General features: G+C 41.4%; 1 protein-coding gene across 6 annotated transcripts in view; it reads left to right on the plus strand.

The window, feature by feature from the left end:
• LOC123384084 (GTPase IMAP family member 7-like) overlaps positions 1–22344 on the plus strand; it is a 54271-nt gene that overhangs the window by 29747 nt on the left and 2180 nt on the right. Inside the window, exon 4 of one of the 6 annotated variants that reach the window (XM_045053009.1) lies at positions 4338–5756. The exons of 3 other annotated variants lie outside the window; for them this stretch is intronic. In XM_045053009.1, the coding sequence (XP_044908944.1) occupies positions 4338–5206 (869 nt within the window). In that variant the 3' untranslated portion in view covers positions 5207–5756. Of the gene's footprint in view, positions 1–4337; positions 5757–16879; positions 16901–17406; positions 17427–22344 lie in introns of those variants that run through there. 2 more of the 6 variants (XM_045053013.1, XM_045053012.1) reach the window with 2 other exon arrangements.

Below are 22344 nucleotides of genomic sequence, written 5' to 3' on the forward strand. Positions count from 1 at the left end.
GGCATCATCCTTTAAAAAGAAAGTTCCCCTGAATCATACTTTCATTTCCATAAGGTGTAGTTAATAAGACAAAAGGAATGCTTGAATCTTTTTTGTCCATGTTCAGACTGATGACATCATTTCCTAGCATACCCTAAAGAGAACACTTCACTTCTTTTGCGATGTTGGTATTGTTATGAATTCATGAACTTCAACATATTTGATGAATTTCAATCCATTGAAATTATTATTCTCATTGGTACTCAAATTACCCCATCTCTGTCCAGGCAGCCTCTTCAAGTTGGCCCTGTACTCCTTTTGGTAAGATCCAAACATTTTTTTTGAAAGTGATCTATCTCTGCACCCAATGTGGAGCTAGAAGTCATGAACGTGGGATCAAGAGATGCATGCTGCATTGACAGAGCTAGCAGGCATCCCACGGTCTGAGTAGTTTTTGATAGAATCCTCGCTTTATAGTATGACTAGATAGTGTAGGATCCACTTGCAAGTTTCTTGGTCCAGATCTGGAATCGGTACGTTCTGCTAAGATTCTTAATGTTTTTGGTGGGAAATGAATGGCATTTGAAGGGCACAGTATGGGCGCTAAGGGTGTTCATTGCCACTAGGCTTGTCCTTGGGATTCAAAACTACACATGTGCACAAAAAGCTAAGAATAGGACAAGATTCCTGAAAGCAATTTAAGATTTTCTTGACGTTTTTTCCCCTATTTGGCCTTACACTATATCCCATTAGGACAATAGCCAACGAAGCAACTGCATTTTCAAGTTTCTTGGACCAATTCTTTGTGGTTTGTCTATTACACGAAATACTATGTATTGTATTTGCTTTTGATTTTTACTAGTTATCTGAAAATATAGTTTTTGTTGTATAATTATGTAAGCTATTTCCAGATGTTCCTCACTATCTGCAAGCAGAACGTTCCTATGAAATCTTTTATGAAACAAAATGACATAAAGGAGAGAAGCAATTACCATGAATGTACATGGAAAAAGGGTGCGCATTCCCAGATCTCCCCCAAATAACCTCCCTTATGTGTTTCTGATACTTTTAGACACAACTTGTTAACAGATGCACACATTCAATTGAGAGAAAGCCCACGTGCTCATCTGGCTCACAGCTCTGGTGGCTGGATGGTGAACCCCTGTGTGAGGTTCCCGGGGAAGGTGATTGGCAGCTGGCGTGGACAACTGCCCACTTGGCCTCTCTATTAGCTCAACTGGCTGTGAAACAAATGCGGAACGCTGTATTCGTGTTCAGCTTTATTTTTTGTGCAAATGAAAAATCCTCTTAGAATGTATTTCAGCCAGCAACAGCAGGTACACATGTAGGTCTTTCATAAAGGAAAAGAGCTGTAATTCGAACTCTCAAAAAGAAGGAAGTACATGCTTTCAAGATAAATCTATGAAATCGAAGTATATTCAAAGTAGTTTCCAGCTTCTACCCTGTCCCCCACTTTATTCTTCCCATCACTCTGTCAGCAATTTCTTTGGTGGCAGTTCAGATGATCTGCCTTTGCTTTATCATGTGCCTGAAATATATGTTGTATTTTGTACCTACAGTTCATGTTTCTCCCCATTAGAGAAATGACAGTAAACTAAATATTATTTTCTTCACTTTGCCTTTTTTCTTTTTTTTTTTTTTTTTTTTTTTTTTTTGCTTAATGAAATATCCTGGAGATCTCTCCATGCCGGCATAGAGAGGTATTTCTTATTCCTTTCTACAGTTGGATAGTACATCGCTGTGTGTATGTACCTTAGTTTATTTAACCAGACTCCTACTAGTGGGTATTTGGTGGATTTTTTGTCTTTAATTATTACAAATAGTGACACAGAGAATAAATATATGCCTAAACTTTTCCTGTGTTTTTGTCAGTGTAGCTCTGGGATATAAGGAAGGGGAACTTCTTCCTCTACCCTTCAACGTCTTCCAGCTGCCCAAAGAATTACATTCACTTGAGGCAGATTAACAAGAGAAAAAAAGGCAGTGTGCACAGATGCTCAGTAATGAAACTAAGATGAAGGGAAATGACCAAGGCAGGAAGTTTTTATACTTTTTAGGCAAAGAGACGATGGATCTGTGAGGGATTGACAAAACAAGAGAAACTTAACTTTGGGAGCATCTGTTAGGGAGGAATTCTGAAGAGACTTTGGGCTGGGGTAGTAAATTAGTAGAAAGTAGTGGGCTGTTTATACAGTCTTCTTGGCTCTAAATCTCCCATCCCTGGACATGAGGGTGTCTCTTTACCTCCTGGGACAGGAAGGACACATTTTACACGGGAGAATTTGTTTCCTGCTTGCAGGAGGACAGAAGAGGGTCTTAGTAATCTTCCCACATAGGTTGTATCTTAAGTTACTTTCACTTAAAATAGTCAGTATGCTGGGGCGCCTGGGTGTCTCAGTCGGTTGAGAGTCCGTCTTCGCTCAGGTCATGATCTCACAGTTCCTGGGTCGAGCCCTTCAGGCTCTGTGCTAACAGCTTGTTGGGAGCTTGGAGCCTGCTTCAGATTCTGTGTCTCCTTCTCTCTCTGCCCCTCCCCCGCTCACGCTTTCTCTCACTCTGTTTCTCCAAAATAAATAAATGTAAAAAAATTAAAAAAGAAATAGTATGCCAACATTGCAAGTTTAAGAGTGAGCTGCCCTGACCACTACAGGCATAAGTCCTAAAATTGGGACTCAGAATCCAATAAATGTATATGTAATTTGTACGATATTGCCAATTTGTCCTCTGTAGGTTTTAGACTGTTTTTCTATTCAATTAGCCATGGAGAAGAGAACCTGTTTCCTCTAAACCTTTACTGACTGATTATAGCAGCAAATTTTTCAATTTTTGCCAAATCTGTAAGTGGAGAAATAGTATCTCAGTGTAATTTTAATTTACTATATTTAGTTATTTTCTTTTCCTATGTTGGATTTATTTTTCTCTACTTTAAGTGAGTGTTCATGTATTTTTACAAGTTCAGGAGCATTGGCATTTCTTTTTTTTTCTTTGAACTGTTTATTCCTATGTCTTGCTCCATTTTCTATCGAGCTGTTGGAAATTTGTCTCTCTACTTTTAGGTATTCTTTGTATAAGAGGAGAATTAACCCTCTTTGATATAGTCTGACATTCATATTTTAATTGTGATGCTGGTTGTCTCCCATTGTCTTTTAGGTCTTTATGCAGTCAGATGTATGAATCCTTTTCTTTACAATCTTTCAACTCTTAGAAATAGTTGCCCCTTCCCTAGGTTACAAAGGATTGGTCTGAGTTTCTTCTAGTATTTATGTGGATTGATTTTTAGTGTTATGTTTCTAATGTATTTAGCATGTGAATGGCATGAAGACATGGGTGCAGTTTTGTCTTTTTCTGTGTGGTTTTGTAGTTATCCCAATGCTGGTTATTAGTCCATCTTTCTCCCCATTGCTGTGAGAGGCTGCCTTATGGATGATAAATGTAACATAATACAATTGCACTGGATACTCATGAATATAGTAGACCTATTTGGTCTATCTCTGAATTGTCTGTTTTTGTTTTCCGTTCTGTCTCTGTTCACACACACGTCATACTGACTTAATTATAGGGGCTAAAATATTTTACTATCTGGTAGAGATGGCCCTCCCTCATTGTTCTTCTCTTTGTTGACTCTACAGGCTAATTTTCTTTCTTCATTCATCCAAATGAAGTTTATAGTCAACTATTTTAGCTGCAGAGAAAAAATGGTGACAAATTTGTTAAAATTTATATTTCTATAAAATCACGTTAAAGAAGTATATATTAAAACAGCGTTGAATTTGGGGTAATGTCTGTTCTGCATCAAAGTATTTTTCTTCTTAACTCTACTAAAGAGGATGTATTGTAACAATCCATTTTCTCATATTGAACCACCGTAGTATATCTGAAATAAATCACATTTAATTATGGGGTATTACTTTTTAGTGTCTGACAATTTATTTTCGATTTTTGCAATAGTATTCGCAAATGAGACATGACTGTAGGTTTATTTATTGGTGAAATCTTTGTTAGCCTTTGGGATCAATTTCACACTTGTGGTATAGAATGAACAGGAAAGATTTCCTTCTGTTTTAAGTCATCAGGAATAGTTTAAGAAAGGTTTAAGTGAGATCCCCATGAAACCATCTGGACCTGGTAGTCTTTTGTAGGGGAACTCTTTAACTACTTTATTGTTTCTTCCATGGTGATTGAATTGTTTCATCTTTTCGTCTTTATGGGACCAACATGGATAGTACACTACTGCAGGTTTTCATGGAGAAACACAAAGGAGATAAGAGGAATGTGATGGTTTCCACTTACCTTCGTTGACTCTTTTTCTTCTCCTTCCCTTTTTTATGACATGGCAGACCCTCAGGACAACACTCTGAGGATTGTTTTGGTGGGGAAAACTGGAAGTGGGAAGAGCGCAACGGCAAACACCATCCTGGGGAGTGGAGTCTTTGACTCTAGAGTTGCTCCCCATGCTGTCACCACCAAGTGTCAAAAAGCATCCAAGGAATGGAAGGAGAGGAAACTTGTTGTTGTTGACACCCCAGGGCTCTTTGACACCAAGGAGACCCTGGATACCACGTGCAGGGAAATCAGCCAGTGTGTCCTCTACTCCTGCCCTGGGCCCCACGCCATCGTCTTGGTTCTCCAGCTGGGCCGCTACACAGATGAAGAGCAGAAGACCATGGCATTGATCAAGTATGTGTTTGGGAAGCCAGCCTTGAGGCACATGATCATGTTGTTCACTGGCAAAGATAACTTGGAGGGGCAGAGCCTGAGTGACTTCTTAGCAGATGCAGATGTGAAACTAAAAAACATCATCAGAGAGTGTGGGAACCGCTGCTGTGCCTTCAACAATAGAGCCTCAGAGGCTGAGAAAGAAGCTCAAGTGCAGGAGCTGGTGGAGCTGATAGAGGAGATGGTACACAGCAACGGAGGGGATTACTTTACCGATGCCATTTACAAGAACACAGAGAAGAGGCTGAAGCAACGGGAAGAAGACCTGAAGAAGATCTATACCGATCAATTAAATAATGAAATTAAACTAGTAGAAAAGGAATATGCTGATAAATCACAGGAAGAACGGGAGGAAAAAATAAAATGGCTAAATAGGATTTATGATGAACAATTAAAAAATATCAGGGAAGAAGCTGAGAAAAGCATATTTGAACAGGTTTTAGATGGGATTAGGAGGGTGCTTTCAAAAATATGGCATATGTTCTGGTAGTAAAGATCATTTCATTTTTTCTTTTGAATTTAGGATGATTTGCGATAGTGGTAGATTGTAGTTTCCATAGACAGCTGTGACAGTAGCTTCTACTTATTCTTCCTATAACCTGACCCTGTTACTCCTGCCACTGACTTGCGGGGCTGTGTCCTCTACCTTGGAACTGGGCAGATCTGGGACCATTTCAATTAATAGCAGATGGTTGAAGCAACACCTTGTGACTCTAAGGTTACACATGGGCAATGCTTCCTTGCCCTGTTGGAGTTCTTGCCCTTGGAACTTGACTGTCATGTTGTGAGAAAGCCCAGGCTGCCTCTTGAGAGGCCCCCAAGCAGAGGGCCTGAAGTCCCTGGCCCACTTCCCAGCTCACCTTTCATTTGTGACTCACACCAACTTGCCCGCCATGCAAATGAGGCAACACAGAAGCGGGCCCTCCAGCTGCCCCGCCATCTAAGGCGAAGTTGCAGAAAGCAAAGATGATCCATTCCCACTGAGCCCTGCCCAAATTGCAGCTTTATGAGAACAAATAAATGATGGTTTTTGTTTTCAACCACTGACCTTCTGAATGGTTTGTTATGCAGCGAGAACTAACCAGAATGAAGCCTCTTCCCAGCTCTCAGTCCCCACCGCCTCCCCTTCCCACCTGTCCCTCTTCACACAAAGTTGGCATAATCAGGCAATGGCATATAGAGTTCAAAGACTCAGGAAAATTCAAATCAGAAATCCTGCACATGTTAAGTGTCTGAACCACTGGTCACATGCGTTGTTGCACTGCATGGTTACAAGTACTTTTTAGGGAGGTATCGGGTTTCTCTGGAAAGATTGTTCTGTAGTTCATGAAGATCTGAAAGTTACAGGATTCTCTTATTGTGTTTCTCTTTTCTTTTTTAGGGACCATCCTATTTAAAATGTCTCCAATTGTATCTGAAAAATCCCATCTGGGCCACATAGTTTTCATTTGCCTGTGCAGAATCACACTTCACCCTAGCTCTTTGCCCCATGAGGCTGATCTATTTGCACTACATCGGTGGGATCTCTTGCTCTCTGACTTCTGCCTGGCTGGCCAATGGGAAGTCCAAGTCAGAGGCCCTGTGGAAGTAGAAAAGCAAGGCTGGGGTATCCATTCTCCCACCTCTATCTCTGCAGGGCCATCTCTGACTACCTCAGTCCTACACCAAAGGTCATAGCTCCTCCCTTAGTGGCCTTTCTACCCAACTCTTCTTCTGCATTCCAGTCTTTGTTCACCCTTGCAGGTGGGATTTAATTTTCTTATCGATACTATCAACGTCCCTGTGTTTTCTAAATTCCCTGTGTGCACAGTGTGTAAGAGGCCCCTTGTCTAAACTTTCTCCAAGTACCTAATGAGAGCAGACTATCTTTTTCTTGTTAGAACCTGATTGATAAATCTTACGGTACCCAGTTCTCTTTCAGAGCATCTTTATTGTTGTTGATGGTTTTTCATTCCCTCTAGTGCTTGTTTTCTGACACCAGAAAAATCTCTCCTTACCCTTCCATGATGTGACATTTGCAGTAAGTAGATGAAAGGTTCTGTCTTGCTAAAATAATAGAGAAATTTCAAAGTTAGATGGGTGACTCTCAGTCACTCACAAGGATTGCAGACATCCCAAATCCAAATTATTAGAATTTTTATTCGTCCTTTGTTTTGTCTGTGAACATGACTGAGAGTGTTTACCATATCAGTGACTCTTCGGGAGATGGATTAGAGATTAAGTCTGGAAAACTTAAGATTCTAAATACCCGCTCATTGTAAGATTCATCATAAGTATTCAGAACGCAGTAAAAGCAACATGGAAGAAAAATCCCCTCATGAGAAAACATGTGTCAAAGACAAAGTGAGACCAAAGTACTTTTCGCCATCATGCAGTTCTTATGTTCAAAAGTACTTCCTTGTAAGTGACTCATCTGTGTGATGGTATTTCTAGAGAGGTAAGTATTCATGCTCTCTCCTGACGTTTTTCATTTCAGAACCGTTTAAAAGATATTTTCTCTCAGAGATATGCAGAAGCATTCTTAATACAGTTAACCTGTGTGAGGGCTGTTTGAATGTGCAGCTTACGTGAGCTGATTTCTTTTTTCCCAATCCTAGGTTCTATTTTGGATGTAACACATACCCAGAGAAAAACGAGTAAATCAAATAAATCATTATCTCTTCACTTGACAATTGAAATATTGCTCACTCACTTCTCTTAACATATTTTATGTCCCAGTTTTCCTTGAAGATGGTTCTATTTCAGTGCTGAAGACTGTGGTATTTCCAGCGTTTAATGTGTGCATGATCCCTGTTGTTGAAATATGTGATAGTCATGACCCACGATGGGGAATTTAAACAAGGATTCATAGAAGAAGACCTGAGGAAGGATTTAGGTGTGAAGTCTACTGTGAAGGATGTGTAGGATGTGTCCATGTGGGTGATGGGTATGATGATCATGCTTCTGTTCAGAAACAGGAAAGTTCTGGGTGACAGGTAAGGTTTTCAGGGGAAGGGTAGAGTCAGGAGCCACAGCGTTCAGTTAGGTTTGTGACAAGTTGAATATCAGATGTCAAAGGTAGGGTCCAATATAAATGACCTGCATTAACTTGAAATCTGGGTCCGAAGGTTATGTGAAAGGCTTGGGGTAAATGCGGCAGGATATTAACATAAATATCACCAATTTCAGCTGAATCTTTCTAATTGCCAATACCCCACAGTCAAAAGCTCTATGCCAGAAGATCCACATAGGATGCCCAAAGGAAGAAGTGAGAACCAGTTTGTGGGATTTATTCCTTCAACTAATTTGATAGATATTTGAAGGGGTCAAGAGGAAAGGACTTTTTTTTTTAGGTTTTATTTAAGTAATCTCTACACCCAACATGGGGCTCCACCTCATGACCCTGAGATCAAGGGTCGCATGCTTTTCCAACTGAGCCAGCCAGGCACCTCAGGAGGAATGCTTTTTTTTTCAATGTATGAAGTTTATTGTCAAATTGGTTTCCATACAACACCCAGTGCTCTTCCCAAAAGGTGCCCTCCTCAATACGCATCACCCACCCTCCCCTCCCTCCCACCCCCCATCAACCCTCAGTTTGTTCTCAGTTTTTAACAGTCTCTTATGCTTTGGCTCTCTCCCACTCTAACCTCTTTTTGTTTTTTTTTCCTTCCACTCCCCCATGGGTTTCTGTTAAGTTTCTCAGGATCCACATAAGAGTGCAAACATATGGTATCTGCCTTTCTCTGTATGGCTTATTTCACTTAGCATCACACTCTCCAGTTCCATCCACATTGCTACAAAGGGCCAGATTTCATTCTTTCTCATTGGTGTGCACATTTTCTTAAGCACCAATTCTCTGATACAGATTTGTGAGAACGGACAATGAGATAGGGAGATTTTAATTCTATTTTTAATTCCTTTTGAGTTAATAGTTGCTTTTGTAGGAAAAATGCTTTGAGCAGGCTTATGCAAATGAGTCCCTTAGACTTTAAGTCAATTGCTTCTTGTGGAGCAGTGTGTGGTACACACAGTGTACAAACAGTCTTTCCTTTATCCCTCGTTAAAGATTTACTTACCGTGTTTATCATTTGTAATAAAGCATCGAGACACTCCACAAAGATGTGAGTGAAGCAATAAAAGATGTCAAGTTGAAACCAAAAGAAAGAAATGAAGGTAACAGCAGAAACCGTGCCAACTTTGTTCTAAATCCCAGAGAGGGCAGATCACTGAAGGCTGTTGGCTGGTCCTGGCAGCCTGTGAGTTCTTTCCCTGACCCCCATTCTCCTGAACCGACTCTTCCACCACTGGTACCGAGGAATGTCTAAGAATCCAGGGGCCATCCAAGCAAAGGCTGTGGGGTTTGGAGGTGTGGGACTGGAAAGTCTAGGCGGATGAGTGAGGAAGGATGCTGTGTGTGTGGAGAGTAGCAGAGAACTCGGGGTGAAACATGCCTGTGCCTTTGCTTCTTGTGTTCAACTCTGTTGCTGCTGGCTGGTAAATAAAGGTGATTTCCATAACCATCTGTAAGTGTCCATTACTCTGATGGCCCAGGGACGCCAAAGCCCTGGGGAAAGAAGTTCCATACTCGTATTCACACCTGGGTCCTCCAGCCAGGAGTCTTGGGACTCAGCCCTCCTCAGGGTCACCCTTTGGGGGCCACAGGCCCCTGTTCCCCCAGGAGATTTATACCTACAGCCAACCAACACCTGAGAAGTTGTGTGGGTACATGGGCCCAGGCTCATGAATCATGCCGCAGGGGAGAGACTTGGGATTCGTCCTCATTGGGAGAGGCCCAGATAGTCTCACATGATGCTGGTACTGTAGGACGCATTGAATTGAGACAATCTAGGACTTCTTATCCATAAAGATACTGGGGCACATGGGGATTGTGGGTTTTTGGGGTCTGTTTGTGTTTGTGTTTTCTCCAAGCCATAGATCTTGATCGTGGCAGAATCAGGCCCACACACTTTTCCACTGACTGATTTTCATATATTAAGGAGACATTTTTGCTGACTAAGAGAAAATAGTCCTTTTGTGCGGTGTTGGTATTCTGTAAAAGCGAAGGATTGATTGTTGCTGCTGGGACTGGGGCCTGCTTTTACCTCTGACCCCCCAGCTCATGGCACCCTGACAGTCTGCCTGTTTGCCTTAAGTGTTCAGGAGGCCTTAACCACACTCCCAGGCCTTAAATTTGTGTGTGTCTCTTTTATAGAAACAATTGTTAGTTTTTGTTTTGGTGTTGTATATTTGTTTCCAAAAAGAAAAGTCTTCAGAGGGCTGAAATCTAAATTCTGAGAAAGCCCCAAGCTCTCTCTCATCAGGGAGACCCGGGGTCTATTTGGGCCAAAAATGTGGCGGGAATGAGGAAGAACGTAGTCTAGAAGATTTGTCCGCTCACACCGCCACAGAAGGGGAGACCTTTGGGTTTCTCAGAGGATGGGACAAGAAAGCAGGCAGGGGCAAGGTGGAGGGGACATGCTGGATGGCTAGCACTGCACGACAGGTCATCCAAACTGCAGTTGAAACAGCTGAGACATGGATTGTGTGGTAGCTCCTGGAGTCCAAAGTCAAGATGCCAGCAGAGGCGTGCGCTCTCTGAAGCCTTCAGGGGAGGACCTTACTTGCTTCTTCCTGGGGTCTGCTGGCAGCTGGCCATCTTGGTGCTCCTTGGCTGGCAGATAGGCCACCACTCTCCTTCCTCACGCATTTCATTAGAAGCAGCAAGGAGAAACCAGGCCGCACCTTCCACACTGTTCTCGGAATTCTCCTCAGCTAAATATTCAAGTTCATCACTTACATGGTCTACTCTCCACCCAGCAGCGCACCTCAGTTTAGCCCACCTCCCTGCCGCCTGCCATTTTATAGCAAGTGCCATCGTCCCTCCAATGTCCAGCAGCGTAGTCCCCACCTCTCTCTGGAACCTCACCAGAAAGTGACCTTGGTGTTCATCCTACCACCGACATCCTCTAAGGGCAATCTAGGCCTTTTTTTATCATGTACCTTAGAATTCTTCGAGCCCCCATGCATTACTCAATTTCGAAACGACTCCTACATTTTAGGTAATTACCAGAGCAGGACCCTACTTCTTGGCCTTAAAATCTATATTAATTCCCCCAGGGGCTGCTGTAACAAATGACCACAAACTTTTGCTTAAAGAGCAGAAACTTACTGTCTCATTGTTATGGCTACTGTCTCACTGGCACAGGCTACAAGTGCCAAACCGAGACGTTCCCAGGGTCATACTCTCCATGTAGTCTCTGGGAAAGGATGCTTCTTTGCTGCGTCTTAGCTTCTGGTGCTGGCAGGCCTGCTTTGTTCTTTGCCTTCTAGGTGCTTCACTCCAATCTCTGCCTCTTTTGTCACATGGTGTTCTCTGTGTGTATCTGTGTGTAAACTTCCCTCACTGTGAATGAAATGATTCCAGGCATTGGAGTAGGACTCAACCTTAACTTCATGACATGACATCACAGAGAGCGTGCTCCAAAGAAGGTCACATTCTCAGGTACCAGGGGTTAGCCCTTCTTTAGAAGGACACAATTCAACCTAGGATGGATGGTAAGAGAGGGACAGTGTGTGCAGTGAGGGTACAGTACCCCTGATCTCTTCCTCTCCAGTCCTAGTTGCAGTTACCAGGTTAAGCCCATTGGGATAGTTTTCTTAGGTCTCTGCTTCTTGGAAATCTTCTACTGCCTAGGGCTTAGAATCCACATTCCTTGGCCTGGTATTCGACAGTCATTATAATCAGTCTCAACTCCTCTTCCAAGAATGAGATTCTTCTAGATATCATTGTTTCCCTTAATATCCGTTTTACACTTTTGTAAGGAATGAAGGTGATAATGATATAGAGGTCAGTGCCTGGCACAAAATAGGCCCTCAGTAAAGACTGGTAATGATTCCTGCACTCCAAATTGTTAGCTGTTCTCTGCCTGTGTCCTGTGTCATTTCCACCTCCAAGGCTTGCATCATGCTATTTCACCCTCTCTTTCTTATCTGAGTGCAGTTTTCAAAAAAAGCAAACTCATGACTCCTGGGCAAGTGTAAACCCATCAAAGATTTTGCTCAACTCCTGGCTTAACTAGAGCACCAGTATGATTCTATAATTGGTTCAAAGTTCCTTTGAGTGGCTGAATCATTTAAGCATCTGACTCTTGATCTCAGCTCTGGTCTTAAGTTTGGGCTCCAAGCTGGGTGTGAAACCTAGTTAAAAACAAACAAATAAGCAAAGAATAAAACAAAAAACACAAACAAACAGAAACACAATGTTCATTTGAAATCAAGGGTTGATATATTCAAGAGAGTACTAAAATGTAATTTTTGAGTTCTATATTCCACCAGACAGAAAATTCGCTGAGTATCTCCAAGGCAGAGATGTGCAAAAATTCTCTCTGTCCTTAAGTGTTGTAAAATATCACAGCTGATCATCAAGCACAGCACCACACAGAACAATGGAACACTCCTGTAATCTCTCTTGCCTATTTCTAAGTTTTGGATCATTTTCATAGCGTTCTCTACTTTGTGATCATAAACAGTCTCCAACAAGTATTGCTGATCCTAGAAGATTCTTTTTACTATGCATGGCCTGATTATTTATACAGATGCAGCAAGAATCTTAATTAACCAGAAAAGCCTCCTTGAGTTTGCTCGGGAAATCTAGAGCCTAATCATATTAAGCAACTATCAATTCCAAAGGATAAACTTCCTTTGGAAATTTTCAAAATGAATTTTGAATCAGACTTTTCAAAGCCCCTGCCATTCTTCTATCCTAGGAGTAGGAAACCAAGGCCCAAACACTTTCTCCAGTAAACTTTGCATGCTGTACCCATAAATCTCAGGGATTTTCCCTCTTCCTGAGGTCTCCAAAATTTGCCTGGGTTTCTGGACTACCTGGGCTTCCTTACTCCCAGTGATTGGGATCCTGGAAGCCAGACATCATATTAGTTTTCTTACTAAGGTTTTGGAGACATTACCTCCACATGTAACACAAACAATTGCTCCTTAGCAGTGGTCTGATGGTCTTTGATTAAACAACAGTCACTCTCAGATATCACACTGTACATATGGCCTTCCTGCAGAATCAATTTTTTTCAATGGTATCTTTGGAAACAGGAGGACAGATTTTTATTAAACCTATGCAAATGGTTCTATCATCATGAAAGTGAATGAAACTCAGTAGAAGCATTTGTTTCTCAATTTTGAGGGTAGGTGAAGATGAGGTAATGTTTAAAAATGGTTGTTGTGGGTTTACAAATACACAGTCTACTAATTCGTTTAAGGAGAAAGAAATAAGGTTTCCACAAATAGCAATACAAGTAGAACATCAAACAGAATGCCATCAATATTCCAAAAAAATAACCACAATGGCACATCTTGAATCCGTTCACTCAGTCCTATGTCATTACTTCTCACTCTGCTGGATCTTGAGTCAGTCGTCTGATTTCATGAGGTACATATGCTTCCAGACTGAGAGTCGCAGTAGTCCTGTCTTTGCTCACTGGCAGAGTCTGAGCATTGAGTCAGTGCTGCCATCTTGCAAACCTGCTCTGAAGAGTCTCTTTGAGGTAACAGTAGTTCAGAGCATGTCCTATAGTTTTTCCCCTGAGGTTCCAAGACTGTGACCCTCTGGTGAAGACACAAATTCTGAGTGGTCAAATTTGGCAGATCTTCGGAGAAGTCTTAGGAGCAAGCAGAGACCTGTTTGAGATCAGGACTGAATGGTTGTGGTTCATAACTGAATATAACATCGTGGAAGACAGTAAAAGGCTCTTTGGGGGGCATGGTCCTTATTTCATGAGGGTTTGGTCAATGTTTCCTTTGAGGGATTCAGCCCCAAGTGCACTGTCACACCTAACACCTATATCTCTTTTGTGACATGGCTGCCATTAGCCTGCAAGAGGCAGCTCTTGCACATCCGTGGAGCCAGAAGACAATTTCATTAAAGCCATGTGAGTGAAGGGGTATAGATAATCCAGATCCCTTATCCTGGTAGACAGGTTGGAGGTGCTGAGTCTTCCTTTTCATGCAGTGCCCTTTGGGGGTGGAGTGAGTGGGGAGAAACCAGGAAACCCTGAGTGATATCCAACAATTCACTTAAAGGATATTGTTACAAAGTAGAAGTGACTAGTTTTTTTTTTGGTACCAAGACAGAAGGCTCCAGAATCCCTAACCCCCAACATGATGGTATTTGGGGATAAGGTAAGTGGGTTTCCATGAGTTCTTGAATCTGGGGCCCTCTTGACGGGATTAGTGCCCTTGTAAGAAGAGATAGCAGAGAGTTGCTTCTTCGCTCCAGCATGTATGGACACAGTGAGACTATGTCATCTGCAAATCAGGAAGTGAGCCCTCCCCAGGGAAACAAGTTGGCCTGCACATTGGGCTTGGGCTGCCCAGTCTCCAGAACTGTGAGAGATTAATTCCTGTTGTTCCTGCTCCCAGGCTGTGGTATTATGGCGGTCCACGCTGACTAAGACAGCATCTATGATGTGTAGATGAGCCTCAGGATGGTAATCTATGAGACTAGCATTGAGGGTTGTATTATTACTACTAACTACTACCTGTTGATCACTATGGTTTGAAAACTACTTCATGTGTACGACTTTGTCTGATTGCACAGTGACCTTCTGAAGTAAGTACTCCATTTTAATGATTAGGAAAGTGAGTTGCAGAGAGGTTAACTTACCCAAATGTGTCAGGATGAATGGTGGCCCCAGAAAGATGTCCACACCCTAATCCCCAGAGCCTGTGAATGTTACCTTATTCCATAAGGATTTTGCAGATGTTATTAAGTTAATGATTTTGAGATGAGATAATTCTGAATTATCTGAGTGGGCCCAAGATGTAATCAGAAATGTCCTTCTAAGGAGGAGGTACGAAGGCATTGTGATGAAGGCAGCAGAGATTGGTGTGATGTGGCTACAAGCCCAGGAGAGCAGGCAGCTTCTGGAAGATGAAAGAGGCAAGGAATGGATTGTCTCCTAGAGCCTCCAGAAAGAACCAGCTCTTCAGAGATCTTGATTTTATCTCCATAAGACTAATTTCATATCCTTGTCTTCCAGTATTGTTGGAGATTAATTTTATATTGTTTTAGGCTACTAAAGTTTTGGTAGCTTGTTATAGCAACAATAGAAAACTGACTCACCAGGTTATAGAGATGATATGTAGAAGAACCAGGACAATGTAGGGAACCATTCTTTTTCATCTCCTGTTATTATCTCTGCAATGTTTTAATAAGTTGAGCTTTGAGGCCATCTAGATCTAAGCAGCAGAAAACTCCCTGATTCCCAAAAGAAGACTCCTGTAGAATTTAAAGAATGTCTTTTAATGACCCCACAACTTTTTGAAAATTCATTATATCCACATTGCTTTGTGTGTGTGAGATTGAAATAATAAAAGGAAAACATAAAAAAAGGAAGTGGAAGGAAGCCGTCAATGATGAGGAGCATGGCTAAGTGAGCAATACAGATATGGGGCAAGACTGGCTCTATCAAATATCTTCTAGAAGGAGATCACTCGTAACTTAGGGCTCAGCATGGGACTGATAAGAGCCACATGCTCCTCTTTAACCAATGATCGCAAGGCTGTTACCATTTGAGACCCACATCTGATTTCCTGTGGCATCCATGGATTCTGTGACAACTACTTTCCCGTTCCCACTAGAGAACTTACCAGCATACCTGAGGATAATACCTGGGGAAGCAATTAGCTGACGAGGAAAACATCCAAGGTGTCTCTGGCTGGACACGTTTCACTCAAGGAATATATAGATTGAAATGAAACTAGGCAGTGGTAGAGATATTTTGAATAGGACATAGTGTTCTGGCTCCCCTCTAGACTTCTTTGTATGGAGCTTCATCAAGACCAACTTCATGGGTATGTAAAGGACCCTGTGCCCAGAAAGGTTTAACGCTCTATTGATGTCATCTTGAAATTCTTAAGTTTTTTGTAAGTTTGTGTGTGTGTGTGTGTGTGTGTGTGTGTGTGTGTTTGATTCTCTTTGACAAAGGGCCTGGCATTTTTATTTTGTGCCAGACCCTGCAAATTACATAGCTGGTCCTGGTCTGTGTCTTTATTGCAAGTTGGAAAACAGTTACCTGCGGCCCTCCAAGTCATTAACACCAACAAGTGGTCCAATGATATTGACCAATAATATACTCATTAACACAGTAATTTCAAAATGTAGCTACTTCCTTCCATTGGTTGCCACCCCATTATACATTACTTCCTGCCACATTTAGTCTTCTTAGTACCCACTTTTAAGCTTCAGCATCGACTAATCCCATGTCTCAAAGTAATGAACAAAAATATATAATCAAAACCATAATAATTTTATGGTGATGCAACAAATAATTGGAACAGCTGGTCAACCATGAGAGCTTTGACCATCTGCTTCTCATCTCATAGTTTCCAGAGCAGGTTGGAATGGGTGTACTGGCTAAATCTGAAAAAGTCTATCTCTGCCTGGGTCTGGGGTAGGGGAAGGTAGGAAGGTTTAGGGGAAAGATGATTCTCCTCCCCGGGTCCATCTTTTCTGGTCAGGTCATGCATATTTTTGGGCTTGTGAGAACCATATGAATAAAACTAGAGAAGGTGTGTGGTCATTGGTTGACTTTTTCCAGGCTACATCTTCCTCTTTTACTCTTGGTTCTCAATGGTTTAGACATTTTGGCTTTGTACCAGAGTGCTGTTAAATTTTTAATGAGTAACTTGAGAGCTTCATGAAAGGCCATCATGAAAGCCCATATGATGCAATCACTGGGAAGTATCCCAGGGTCTAAATTTGGACACATCTAGCCACATATCTGAGTTTCTTTCACCCAGAATCAACCCAGCATCTCCCACTCCATCCAGAGAAGATGATCAGAGAGCACGCTCACCTCTGTGTGCATGATTTGGGTCACTTAATAAGGGCCTTTGGGATCCACCGCTATAACCCCAAACAACAAATACAGCTTTGGGAATTTTGTGTGATAGCAGGCACATGGAGAAAAAGCTTACACCTTGGTAAAACTAAAGCATTCCCCAAATTATAGGGTAATATTTCTGTCTCTTTAAAGACGAATAGTTCCTTCACTAGCTGCACCCAATCTGAGCTTCCTGCCTCAGAGGTTTAAAGGGTGCAAACACTTTTTCCTTTCAGTTAAACAAAAGGACCAGCTCAAACAGCTTCTTTGGAGAACACTCGGGAACTCATCAGCTCATTCGAAAGAAGGTGAGCCTGGCCTCAGAACAATGGAACCGTGAGGGGCAGCAGGACACAGGGGTGTGCATGGGTGTGGGTTCTGGTCCTAGAAGGGACCAGGTACTGTGCCAGCAGCCCAGCAATGAGGATGCTGCCACAGGGGTCTCGGTAGAAGGTGGGGTGGGACTAAGGAGATTGAGTGGCCCATGTCCACATGTCTCCTATTTATCAGGACAAACTTGCTGAACAGCATACCTTCCGTCAGTTGTTGTCATGACAGAGTGAGTGCTGCCTGACACCCCATCTATTTCCCTTAGTGGGAAACTAATGTCCCCAAGGCAGGTCTTTAGAGCTGGAAGGCAATTTAAAGACCACTATGGCCCAAACCCTCTTTTTCCTGAAAGAAAATCTGAATCCTAGGCAGTGTGCGTGTGGTTTTATGAAATTCCCCGGGATACCCAGGTCACAAATGGCACAGGAAGTCTAGAATTCAGCTGGCGGTGTCCTTCCCTACATGTAAGAGAGAAATGGTGTGATCGACAGTGTAACAGAGGAGGTAAGGAAGGGATGCCATGGGGATAGAATGAGCTATTCTATAGAAAACAAATGTGCATGAAGCCCTTTGGTTGCCTTCCCTAATTCCAGGGTTGCTACCAGTTCATGTTTTGGTCAGAGAGTGAACTACCTCCCCTGGCCTCCCATGATCTATTTCTGATCCAATGTAAACAGAAATGTAGAATCAAGGACCTGAGAAGGAACCAAGAAGAGACCAGAGCATGCAAGGGTTATGCATGAGTGTAGGGTCAGACATACTTTGCATTGGATCCCTTCTCTGCCCAAAGCCCATTAGCGCAGTGACCTTGGGCAACTTTCTCAGCATTTCTGAGCCATATCTATTTCCTCATTTAAAAAATTAGAGTGGGGGCACCTATCTGGCTCAGTGGGAAGAGCATGGGACTCTTGATCTCAGGGTTGTGAGTTCGAGCCCCATGCTGGGTGTAGAGATTAAATTAATTAATTAATTAATACACTTCAAACATTAGAATACTAAAAATTACTAAATATTTAGAATACTAAAAATTTTATCACACTATCAGTAAATATTTACATATGTATGTCTGGAAGATAAAGGTCATTAAAATATACCATGAGCAGACTTCAAAAAGCAATTAGAATTTTTAAACAATTACCAGGTGTATTCCTATCCTCAGATTGTCTCATAGATTTTAAAATTGAAATCAGGGGCGCCTGGGTGGCTCAGTCGGTTGAGTGTCCGACTTCGGCTCAGGTCATGATCTCACAGCTTGTGAGTTCGAGCCCCGCGTCGGTCTCTGTGCTGACAGCTCAGAGCCTGGAGCCTGCTTCTGGGTCTCCCTCTCTCTCTGCCCCTAACCCACTCGCATTCTGTCTCTGTCTCTCTGAAAAATAAATAAACATTAAAAAAGTTTTTTTTTTCAACATTTATTTATTTTTTTGGGACAGAGAGGGACAGAGCATGAACGGGGGAGGGGCAGAGAGAGAGGGAGACACCGAATCGGAAACAGGCTCCAGGCTCTGAGCCATCAGCCCAGAGCCTGACGCGGGGCTCGAACTCACGGACCGCAAGATCGTGACCTGGCTGAAGTCAGGACGCTTAACCGACCGCGCCACCCAGGCGCCCCTAAAAAATTTTTTTAAATAAAATTGAAATCAGCTCCAAATACGGTTCATAAATTGCAATTCTTTCATATCTCTTAAGTTTAATTTGATAAATAAGTTTTCACCTTCCTGTTTCTTTTTGTAAAATGTTTCTGTTTAAGAAACGGTTGGTCCTTTGTCCCAAGAGAATTGGACAGTGTACATTTTACTCATTAAATCCGCAAGATGTCATATGACATGTTCTTCTAGTATCATTATTTTGTATAAATTTAAATTTAAGGAGAGGCTTGATCAGATTAAGGCTTGCCTGGTTAGTTGGGTGGCAATATTTCATAGGTGCAGTTGTAAACTTCCATCAGAAGGCACCTTATATTTTATTCTGTCTCTTTCTGTAATGTAGCAGACAGTAATGATAGCCTAGACTAACTTTGTTTCATTAACGGTCGCAAATTATAATATTGTGATTCTAACAATCTTTCTTCATTGAATGAATGGCATAATCCTATAAAAGAAACTTCCCCTGAATCATACTTTCATTTCCATAAGGTGTAGTTAATAAGACAAAAGGAATGCTTGATTCATTTTTGTCCGTGTTCAGACTGATGACATCATTCCTAGCATACCCTAAAGAGAACACTTCACTTCTTTTATGATGATGGTATTGTTATGAATTCATGAACTTCAACATATTTGATGAATTTTAATCCATTGAAATTATCATTCTCATTGATACTCAAATTCCCTCATCTCTGTCCAGTCAGCCTCTTCACGTTGGTTCTGTAGTCATTTCGGTAAGACCCAAATATTTTTTTTGAAAGTAATCTCTGCACCCAATGTGGGGCTAGAACTCATGAACGTGGGATCAAGAGATGCATGCTGTATTGACAGAGCTAGCTAGGCATCCCACGGTCTGAGTAGCTTTTGATAGCATCCCCACTTTTTAGTGTGACTAGGATAGTCTAGGATCCACTTGAACATTTCTTGGCCCAGAAATGGAATCGGTACCTTCTCCTAAGAGTCCTAATGTTTTTGGTGGGAAATGGCATTTGAAGGGCACAGTATGGGCACTAAGGGTGTTCATTGCCACTAGGCTTGTCCTTGGGCTTCAAAACTACACATGTGCACAAAAAGCTAAGAATAGGACAAGATTCCTGAAAGCAATTTAAGATTTTCTTGATGTTTTTTCCCCTATTTGGCCTTACACTATATCCTATTAGGACAATAGCCAATGAAGCAACTGCATTTTCAAGTTTCTTGGACCAATTCTTTGTGTGGTTTGTCTATTACACCAAATACTATGTATTTCATTTGCTTTTGATTTTTACTAGTTATCTTAAAATATAGTTTTTGTTTATAATTATGTAAGCTATTTCCAGATGTTCCTCACTATCTGCAAGCAGAACGTTCCTATGAAATCTTTTATGAAACAAAATGACATAAAGGAGAGAAGCAATTACCATGAATGTACATGGAAAAAGGGTGCGCATTCCCAGATCTCCCCCAAATAACCTCCCTTATGTGTTTCTGATACTTTTAGACACAACTTGTTAACAGATGCACACATTCAATTGAGAGAAAGCCCACGTGCTCATCTGGCTCACAGCTCTGGTGGCTGGATGGTGAACCCCTGTGTGAGGTTCCCGGGGAAGGTGATTGGCAGCTGGTGTGGACAAGGGCCCACTCGGCCTCTCTATTAGCTCAACTGGCTGTGAAACAAATGCGGAACGCTGTATTCGTGTTCAGCTTTATTTTTTGTACAAATGAAAAATCCTCTTTGAATTTATGTCAGCCAGCAACAGCACGTACACATGTAGGTCTTTCATAAAAGAAAAGAGCTGTAATTCGAACTCTCAAAAAGAAGGAAGTACATACTTTCAAGACAAATCTATGAAATCGAAGTATATTCAAAGTAGTTTCCAGCTTCTACCCTGTCCCCCGCCTTATTCTTCCCATCCCTCTGTCAGTAACTTCTTTGGTGACAGTTCAGATGATCTGCCATTGCTTTTTCATGTGCATGAAATATATGTTGTACTTTGTACCTACAGTTCATGTTCCTCCCCACTAGAGAAAAGACAGTAAACTAAATATTATTTTCTTCACTTTGCCTTTTTTTTTTTTTTTTTTGCTTTATGAAATATCCTGGAGATCTCTCCATCCCGGCCTAGAGAGGTATTTCTTATTCCTTTCTACAGTTGGATAATACATCGCTGTGTGTATGTACCTTGGTTTATTCAATCAGACCCATACTAGTGGGCATTTGGTAGAGTTTTGGTCTTTAAGTATTACAAATAGTGACGCAGAGAATAAACGTATGCCTTATCTTTTTCTGTGTTTTTGTCAGTGTAGCTCTGGGATATAAGGAAGGGGAACTTCTTCCTCTACCCTTCAAGGTCTTCCAGCTGCACTAAGAATTACATTCACTTGAGGCAGATTAACAAGAGAAAAAAAAGCAGTGTGCACAGATGCTCAGTAATGAAACTAAAACCAAGAGAAATGACCAAGGCAGGCAGTTTTTATACTTTTTAGGCAAAGAGACGATGCATCTGTGAGGGATTGACAAAACAAGGAAAACTTAACTTTGGGAGCATCTGTTAGGGAGGAATTCTGAAGAGACTTTGGGCTGGGGTAGTAAATTAGTAGAAAGTAGTGGGCTGTTTATACAGTCTTCTTGGCCCTAAATCTCCCATCCCTTGTCATGAGAGTGTCTCTTTACCTCCTGGGACAGGAAGGGGACCTTTTACATGGGAGATTTGTTTCCTGCTTGCAGAGGGACAGAAGAGGGTCTTAGTAATCTTCCCACACAGGCTGTATCTTAAGGTACGTTTATATGAAATAGTCAGTATGCCAAAATTGCATGTTTAGGGGTGACCTGCCCTTGACCACTACAGGCATAAATCCTAAAACTGGGACTCACAATCCAAGAATAAATGCATATGTAATTTATATGATATTGCTAATTTATCCTCTGAAGGTTTTAGACTGTTTTTCTATTCTCATTATCCACGGAGATGGGAACTTGTTTCCTCTAAACTTTTACTGATAATTATAGCAGCAAATTTTTCAATTTTTGCCAAATCCATAAGTGGAGAAGTAGTATCTCAGTGTAATTTTAATTGTTATATTTAGTTTTTTTCTTTTTCTATGCTGGATGTATTTTTCTCTACATTAAGTGATTGTTCATATATTTTTACATAGTTGAGGAGCATTGACATTTCTTTTTTTCTTTGAACTGTTTATTCATATCTCTTGCTCCATTTTCTATCAAGCTGTTGGATATTTGTCTCTCTACTTTTAGGTATTCTTTGTATAAGAAGAGAATTAACCCTCTTTGATATAGTCTGACATTCGTATTTAATAGTCTGTCGTGTTCCTTGTCTCCCATTGTCTTTTAGATCTTTACCTAGTCAGATGTATGAATCCTTTTCCTTACAATCTTTCAAATCTTAGAAAGGGTTGCCCTGCCCCTAGGTTACAAAGGATTTGTCTGAGTTTCTTCTAGTATTTATGTGGATTTATTTTTAGTGTTTATATTTCTAACGTATTTAGCATGTGAATGGCATGAAGATGTGGGTGCAGTTTTGTCTTTTTCTGTGTGGTTTTGTAGTTATCCCAATGCTGGTTATTAGTCCATCTTTCTCCCCATTGCTGTGAGATGCTGCCTTATGGATGATAAATGTAACATGATACAATTGCACTGGATACTCATGAATATAGTAGACCAATTTGGTCTATTTCTGAATTGTCCGTTTTTGTTTTCTGATCTGTCTCTGATCACACACACTTCATACTGCCTTAATTATAGGGGCTAAAATATTTTGCTATCTGGTAGAGCTGGC

The sequence above is a fragment of the Felis catus genome, chromosome A2 (assembly GCF_018350175.1).
Source record: "Felis catus isolate Fca126 chromosome A2, F.catus_Fca126_mat1.0, whole genome shotgun sequence".
Taxonomy (NCBI): domain Eukaryota; kingdom Metazoa; phylum Chordata; class Mammalia; order Carnivora; family Felidae; genus Felis; species Felis catus.